At 36.3% G+C, this 9,176-nt stretch overlaps 1 protein-coding gene across 1 annotated transcript; it reads left to right on the forward strand.

Annotated features, from left to right (window-relative positions):
* The first annotated feature begins 2,654 nt into the window (after positions 1-2,654).
* moxd1l (monooxygenase, DBH-like 1, like) lies at positions 2,655-9,138 on the forward strand. The gene is made up of 13 exons (XM_051409694.1): positions 2,655-3,161; positions 3,306-3,452; positions 4,720-4,872; positions 5,192-5,275; positions 5,516-5,671; positions 5,797-5,899; positions 6,219-6,391; positions 6,487-6,575; positions 6,661-6,757; positions 6,854-6,913; positions 7,430-7,551; positions 7,639-7,738; positions 8,374-9,138. The coding sequence occupies exons 1-13, from the start codon at positions 2,742-2,744 to the stop codon at positions 8,530-8,532; spliced, it is 1,863 nt and encodes a 620-aa protein (XP_051265654.1). The 5' UTR covers positions 2,655-2,741; the 3' UTR covers positions 8,533-9,138.
* Positions 9,139-9,176: the final 38 nt, after the last annotated feature.

The following is a 9,176-nucleotide window of genomic DNA, read 5'->3' on the forward strand; positions in this document are numbered from 1 at the left end:
TCTTAATGTGTTCGGGGCCTCTGTTGTGCCAAAGATGATCAGGTTGTGGTCAGGATACAATGTCAGACCAACCACTGTTAGGAAGATTTTTAAAATATCCTCCCAGTACTTGGTCGACTTCGGGCAGTAGACCAGACTATGACGCAAAGATACTTTTATCACATTGAGATGATACCTCAGGAAAAAAATTTATAGCGTTCTCTTTTTGAGTATTACAATGTATAAGCACCTTGAATTTGCACTGTCAATGCACATTGTGTAGGCTGTGGTCAGATATTTTCTCCACCCTGTCATTTTCCCCATGCATCCAGTTTATCTGGTCCAGCTCATATGCTTGACTGCAAAACCTGAAAGGGCTAGATTTTTAAAGAATAATTGAGCCTTCTCACTTACGCTGAAATAATTGCAGGTCCAAACAGCTTAACAGCTTAAAATGCCTTAACTGCTGGCAACTGAGAGATTTAATAGATTCGAGAGGTTTCAAGATTCAAGAGGTTTATTGTCATATGTACAGTAAGAAACACAGTGGTTTATACGTACAATGAAAAACATAATTTGCCCGACTCCCTTTAGACAACACACAAATAGAAGAATAGAATAACGTTAAAATGTAAAAATTTAAATGTAAAAATTAAAATAGAATAGAATAGCACTTAAAGAAAAAAGCAGTTTGAGTGTCAGTTGTAGTTGAATCACTGAAACTGTTTATTGTGTTAAAGTGAAATTGGTGAAAGCATTAATAATAATAAAAAACACCTGGGACACAGAGATAGAGTGTCTGGGACAGTAGAGAAATGTACCATTACCTATAATTATTACAATTATGTGTTATGGAATATATTATTGTTAAAATGTGAGGTGGCACCAGCAGGAGTCTTAAGCTATGTCAGTCACATGCTTACATACATAAAATGAGTCACACAGAGAGAAAGAGTCCAGTATGGCCAAGTTATCAACATTCTCACTAGATTTAGACTTTTCAGACCCTCTTAGTAAATCTCTAAAAAGTCACTAGCGACAAATTTAGCAACTTTTTCAGACCATCAGGGATAATATTTAAATATATTGTAATGCATTCCCATTCATGGGAGAGAGCTGTGCACAGCTCCTCTGCCAACAGCACTGGGGTCTCTCCCTCTACTCTTGTACTGTGTGCAGACTTTTGTACTTCAAACATATGATCATTCTGTAGTGAGTTTGTGATTATTTGGCAAAAACTAATAATGTTCAAAGTGTGTGTATGTACATTCCCATCGCCACCAGAAACAGATTTGCAAAGGTTTGCTAGTTTGCAGGGATTCATTTATTGATATAAAAAGTTGTAAATAGTTAGAAACAATAAACTGTAACTCAACAACTGACTAAAAGAATAATGAAAACTGATTTTGCCCAAACATATAGGGTGAGTTCAATGTTTTATTCAGATTATTCTGTGCAGGGAACAACTAGCAGAACTTATATGGCCATCAAAAATGAGTGAATAAACTGATCGGAGTTACTGAAAGTTATTACACTATATTCATTATGTAGAATGAAAAAAAGACACTTCAATTTGGGACAATGGTTATAAAGTCTGGGACAGTTGCATGACAAGCCCTGCATGTAGGCATGCACTTTGAGAACATATATAAGCACTGAAAGCAACTGTCAAGAGTAAAAGATGAAAGCATTTAAAATGTTAAGTTGAAGTATCAGAGTGTAAGTTCCTTGAAAATATTTTCAGTATTTCTGGTATGTGAGGAGTGACAGCAGTCAGTATTTGAACTGTCAGTTGAAAAGTAAGAAAAGAAAAAGTGTCAGTTGACGTGTAGAGGCTGAAAGTTATCGTGCCAGAGAGAGGGAGAGAGAATTAGAGCTGCAACGATTAGTCGATTAATCAATTAACTGCCAACTATTTTAATAACCATTTAATTAAAAATGTCAGATTCTCAAATGTGAACATTTTCTGGTTTCTTTAGCCCTCTATGACAGTAAACTGATTATTTTTGGGTCGTTGACATTTGAGGACGTCACCTTGGGCCTTGGAAACAGTGATCGACATTATTTATAATTTTCTGACAGTTTTTGGACCAAACAAACTAAGTGATAAATCAAGAAAATGATCAATAGATTCATCTATAATGAATATCATCATTAGTTGCAGCCCTAGAGAGAAGTGTGTGCACTGTACATTCTGATTAGAAAATATATACAATAAATACAATAATATGAGTGCAACAATTACTTTTAGTATCTGAATACATCACTCATTCCCATAAGATGACATTGTTTTGGCTGGAATCAAGTGTTGTTAAGAGGTATTGCTTTCATTTTGTCAATACATTGACAACCTTGGCCTAAGTGAGAGGTACTGTACACCTTTCATTCCGGCTCCCTTCTCCTCACCTCCTCATATATCAAACACCTGAGACCAGCTGTGGTCTCATTTGTCTGTCAGTGGGAAAGAACCGGTGGAACAGGTTGATATCAACGGGGGACTAGCTGAGAGGGGATACAGTTCAATATCCGCAGTGCACCTGAACCACAGCTCATTGAGAGAGACAGAAAAAGGGTATGAATGTGTAATAACATGAAATTAATTTATTGGTAGGCTGAAGGTTTTCAATAATCTGACATCAAAGACAGTGAACATTTAACACTGAGAGTGAGCTTTTGAAGAAATATAGTGAATTTTAGCACAAACATCTGAATGTGATTAAGACCACAGAAAAAAAAAGTTATATACAGTATTTGTCGTTCTCATGGGCAAATGCTACATGACTGAGCACTTTTTGCCTGTATCACTTCAGTTCATCTTGCAACGCAGGTGTGTCAGAGGAGGGTGGGAAGGTATTTGGCAACTCTGCAGACACAGAGCTCATTTCGAAGATCTCCACCATCAGAGAGACATCATGCGCTCTCTGCTCCCTTTCCTTTACCTGTTCTCGGTCTGTACAAAAGGAGCAGGGGCATCGGACCTTACCATGCCCTTCATGGAGTACCTGGACCAGAACCATATGGTCTGCCTGAAATGGGGCTTTGATGACGTGCAAGGGGAAATTACATTCAAACTGGTGGTCAACACAACAGGCTGGGTGGGCTTTGGCTTTAGTACGAACGGAGGCATGAAGGGGTCTGATATTGTCATTGGGGGACTTGGACCCAGTGGACACTACTTCAAAGTAAGCCATTAATAAATGTGTGGCAGTCTGTTTTATGTTTCCTCCAATCTTCGATATGAGTTTTCCATGTTCAACAGCATAACATTATGTTAGGCCGAGATCAGGCTTTATGCTGTCTGAGAGTTTTGTCTTTTTGTCCATTAGGATTATTATGCCATAAGGAACTCCATGCCTTTGGTGGACGAGCAGCAGAGCTACAGTCTCCTGTCGATGACTGAAACTGAAGATCAAACCATCATGACTTTTCAGAGGTCCATTAAGTCGTGTGACGACCAAGACTTCCATATCACTGTAAGACATTCAGACATTATCTCCCAACTTTGCACCTACAGCATTATTGTATATATAAAATATCAACTTTATTTGAAGTAAAAAGAAGCTTATAAAAGACTATTTTATTTCTTCTGGTCAAGTTTCATTGCTAAATCACATAATTAAGATGAGATTGGAATTTTTTTTCACTACCGTGTATAATGTCAGAAAAATCTGAAAGATTATCAGAAAAATGAATCAAACAGATGAACTATGTTTTGTAAGAATTCAGGAATATTGCTGCTGTTCTGTGTATATAGACCAACAACTGAAGTAGGCTACATTTTCTCAAGTACTGTACTTAAGTACAAATTTGAGGTACTTTCCACGAGTATTTCCACTTCACGCACCTTTATACTGTTATGCCAATACATCCCAAATATTGTACTCTTTACTCCACTGCATTTTTCTGGCAGCAGGAGTTATTAGTTAGCCTACTTTTCTTTTTATACTTATACTTTCTGTCCAGTGAAAACCATGTATCTCCAGATGTGCTGATTCTTTATTTTTCTAATGAACAGAACGATTAAGTGTTCCTTTATGGGTTGAAAGAATTATCCTACCTCTTAAGCTAAATAATATACACGGAAAAGTGTATTATCACTAAGGTGGAGGATTGTTACAGTGTCGTATTAGTACTTTTACTGAAATTGAGGATATGAAAACCTTTTTTGCCATTTAACCAACATACTTTGTCAACAACATCTCATTTACACTCTTGTTTCACACCACGCATGGTTTAACCTAAATCACAAGCTTTTTATTTTTTCTACACTGTGGTGGCTCATTATCTGTAATGTTATAGTCTTTTGTGTTGCCGATGTAATTCTTTACGTAAATATCAGGTTTCCTGATTGTTTTCATGTAAAACCTATTATATATGTTCTTTTGTTAGGAACACCAGAATATTCTTTCATTCAATTGGGTGTTTTCAGATTTGAAGACAATGGCAACAACAAAAGCAGGAACACAAGATTTTGTTGTGCATTGAACACCTGAAATGCTATACGTTTTTGAAAAATAAGAGCTGACTGTTTGCAGTGACATTTGTGGTTGTGCCTCTTTATCATTTATACTACTGCCACATTATTCTTGAATTAAAAAATACCTATTTTTTAAAGTAAAGATTTTTCAGTTTTGGGACACAGAAACACACCACTTTCTTTTCCCCCCATTAAAAGCACTTTCATGTTGTTGCTTGTATTGTATCATAAATGTTGACTATTTGTTGCCATCTCTTTTATAGAATCAACCCATTAAACTGATCTATGCCTATGGACTAACAGATGACATCGCTTACCATCAGAGCCGAAGAGGCACCAAGGAAGTCAACCTGCTGAACTTCACTCCCAGGAAGATCGTAACCAACCCCAACTATCTCAGTGCCTCAGTGCAAAACGTACGAATAATTCCAAAATAGTTATTACAACAATAGACAACACATGTTTGTGGAAATTGTGGGGAAATTTGTAGATTCTTCCCTTTTTTTTTTTTTACCTTGTAGCTTACTTATCTTATTAAGTTTAATGTTTACCAGAGGCTGGAATACATTGCAGTTGGATGGATGAATGAATGAATGAATGAATGAATGGATGGAAAACAATTTTAAAAATCAATATAATTCTGATACCTGCAGTCAACCAAACACAAGTTGTATATTGTTACATTTATTTATTTATTATTATTATTATTTTTTATTTATTTATTTTTTTTTACAGATCAGTGTCCCGTCCAGTCACACCTACTACCACTGCAAGGTCATGAAGTTTCCAGCCTTAAGTACAAAACGTCATGTATATCGGGTAACCATCCGTTCTTCACATTACCATCATCACTCTTCAGCCACTTTACCAAAATCAGCCATACAATGCCGTTCCTTACATCAAATGTTTTATTTACACCCCATATGCTACTGTCAGGTTTTGGACTCAGGGTTTAAAATGCATCAAAATAATAACACGCACATGATTTTCATATTTATTTGTTTTTCATTCATTGTTCTTGAAACCTTCTGTACCAAACCTCTCCTCACTTTACCTCAGATTGAACCAGTGATTGAGAACATTGACATCGTTCATCACATGCTGCTGTACCGCTGCCCCTCCTATGTGACGGAACCATATGACAGTCAGTGCTACATGGGCAACATAGGGGATTCCTGCTTCGGGATTGTGGCTGTATGGGGAGTGGGAGGAGGGGTGAGAGAGAATTAAGTGTCCATCTATGTTTTATTTATTTCGTTTTGTCTTTTTCTGTGTATATCCATGTCAGTGTTGTGCTTGTGCAAGTTGACCTACAGTTCTCTCTATCTCTGAAACCTCAGCCATTTGAGGTTCCAGAAAATGTGGGTATTCCTTTCGGAGGTGATGACAATGATAGGTTCTACAGGCTGGAAGTCCACTACAATAATCCAAACAACGAATCAGGTAAATGGACAATTATTGTGCGCGCCATACATAGATTGTAACACTAGGGTAATTTTCTCAGATTTGACAGAGCTTGCTTAAAGGTCACAGAAAACATTATGGACCTATGATCAGTAAATTGACTAAATTGGTGGAATTTCTCTTTAAAAGAAGTTGCTTTGAAGAAGAAGTCATGCTTTGGCTGCTTTCTGGACAACAACACACAGTATACACTCATACTAACACAGTGTTAAATACTGCATAAACAAAGTGCTGGAGCATATGCCTCCTTTTCTTTATTCTGTGCAACATTTTTAAACGTCTGTCTGGCTCTGTCTAGGTAGGACAGACAGCTCAGGACTGAGACTGTACTATGCAGACCAACTCCGACAGTATGATGTAGGCATTATGGCCACAGGTGTGCTGCAATTTGGCGATTTGGATTACAACATCCCTCCAAAAGCCCCTCAATTCCGCACCTACGGCGTGTGTAATACCACTATGTTTTCTAAGGTCTGTAGTGGTTCAGTATGGATTTCAAACTGCAGCAGTAGTTAATGGAGATTGTTTGTGACTGTGTCCCTGATAGTCTTTACTTTCACTCCTAGCTTGTGAATCCTTTTCCTGAACTTGAAGTGTTTGCTGTGCTGATGCACACTCATTTGGCTGGAAGGAAAGTCAGAGTTGGGCACTACAGGTAAGAAAGACAGGAGTGATTGTTGTATTGTTTCCTTGTAAACATAGTGTTACTCTCATTTCATATTTCCTCTCTGTCCTTGTAGAAATGGAAAGCAGATCGACTTCTTGGGCTTGGATGAAAATTACAACTTTGAGTTGCAGCAGAGCTACAATTTGGGAAACATCAAGACCATTAAGCCAGTAAGTCCCTATTGTCCCATGTTCATATGTTATGCCCATAATAGTCAAGTTAAAAAACTTCGATTTCGATGCCACATTACTTGTCTCCAATTACAGGGTGATGAGATTGCAGTGGAGTGCACCTACAGCACTACCAGTCGCAGCAAAGTCACTAAGGTTGGTAAATACTGTATGACACATAAAATGGGCTCCAAATTAATCAGTGCTGTCCCATAAAAACAAAGAAGAAAGGAAAAAGAGGAAACACAAATAACATGAAGACTTTTTATGAAACATGATGAAATATGTATTGGTCAATCTATGTGGAATCTTTTAATTTTTTTTATTATTCAACCTTTAACCAGGTATGTCTCACTGAATGTATACAATCTCTTTTTCAAGGGAGCCATATATACAGCAGCAATATATCATTATTCCAAACAACATACACACAAAAGTTAAAACACATATAACAAAACACACAATTTGAACTATAAACCTAATGGAGGTAGACACATTAACATGAACACTATCATTTAGTGTCTTAATAGAAACATAAAACTACCGGTCAATAGAATACAAGTCATATTACTACAATATTAGATCATGTTCCCATGGTATCACACGCTCTGCATGTATAAAGAGAATCTCATGTCTTTAATAACTGCCATGTTTCACGTTTTCCTCCTTCAGATGGGGTTGGCAACTACTGATGAGATGTGCCTGGCCTTCATGCTCTACTACCCTGCAATCGATATCTCCACATGCATCAGCCACCCAGATACAACGCATCCGTTTATTGATGCAAGCTACCAGTAAGACCTGATGCAGTACATACACACATTTCTTTCATACAGATGTATCTTGATCTTTTGAAAGAGCTATTTTCTCATTTCTGACAGGATGTCTGAGGAGACCACAACTTTAGACCCTGATGAAATTGTGGAGTATGAGAGTTTGTTAAAGACTGTACCACAAATTCAGTTTATCAGTGACGACGATGTAAGTTTATTTGATTGTGTCTTTTATTTTCTACCTACTATCTAATTGAGAAATTCATATATTTTGGATGAATTTTATTTTTTAAAATACTGTGGAGTCCTCTGTCAGTCACAGCTATACCCCCAAAAGTTTGCTCTATTATTTTATTCTTTATAGATGATAAAATATTTCTGTCAACTGGTGCTTTCCCTTCCAACTTTAGACTTACTGTGTTTCAACTATTTAACTATACCTCAACCCATCAGCAACTGGTCAAATACAGGTCATTGTTCATAAGTTGTTGGGGGTCTTTTGAAGTCCTCTCAATGCTTCCTCTTGTTCCGATTTATTCTGTTCCTGTGTGATTATGTAAAGCCTTATCTTGTCTATTTCTTTATCATTTTAATGATGCATGCAGTTTATTTTCTATCATTAACTTTGGACTGATGTGTCCACTAATTTAATTTGTGTCTCATACAGTATAGAGAGTTGTATGTCATCATCACGGACAAAGTCTTTACCCATCTTCCTATACAAATGTGGCATTTAAGTTACTAAGTCACTGACAGCAATGCAGTTTTTGATATTGCTTGTTTTTTGCAATATTATAAAAAGAAGTAATTTTTTTATATCATATAATCTTTTCTTTTTCACAGAACAAATACTCAGTTAATGAAAATGGCATAATCCGGGAGATGATGAAGACACCGACTGTCACTTGTATGAATATCAATGCGTCAAGCCGACTCTGCACTTCTTGGATTGTGAACCCAGCTGGAATCATGCTTTTCCTCCTCTGGATTGCAATAATGTAACGTGGCTGTGTGAACAATGGATCAAAAGCAGTGCAATATTGATAAAGGGAGGCACAGTTGAATCTCTGTTGTTTGTATACCATATTCATATTGCATATATTTTTCTCTTTGCTATTAATTGATAATCTCAAATTGGGTGTCATATTATTCAGCAACTTTCATATTGATTATGATATTAACATTTCAATTCCTTTCTTATTTTAATCTCTGTTTCATAAAAGCACAAAATGCTTTGGCCATATGTGCCTGGAGACATGTCAGTTAACTTCATTCTCCATGTATACAGTTTTATAGTAGTTTTATTTCACCATATATGATCAAATATGTAACTTAATACCAATGCACTTACATTATTAGTATAGTACACTATTCCAACTCTACTTTATTTTATATATTTCTCATTCAGTCCATTCATATGCTATGATTATGCATTAGAATATATGGCACTAACATATGCATATGCATGTTTCTCGGTTTGTGCTGTGTTCATTATATGCACTGTAAGCATTAATTTCTTATTTTTAAATGTGTATGAGTTATATAAAAGAGGCAATAATGTAATAATCACTCAATTAAAAAAAATTATATCCCAAATAATAAAGAAAACTGGTGTTATTACAATCTAGAAAAAGTGGATGCAAGTG

This window comes from Dicentrarchus labrax, unplaced genomic scaffold (genome assembly GCF_905237075.1).
Source record: "Dicentrarchus labrax unplaced genomic scaffold, dlabrax2021, whole genome shotgun sequence".
Taxonomy (NCBI): Eukaryota; Metazoa; Chordata; class Actinopteri; family Moronidae; genus Dicentrarchus; species Dicentrarchus labrax.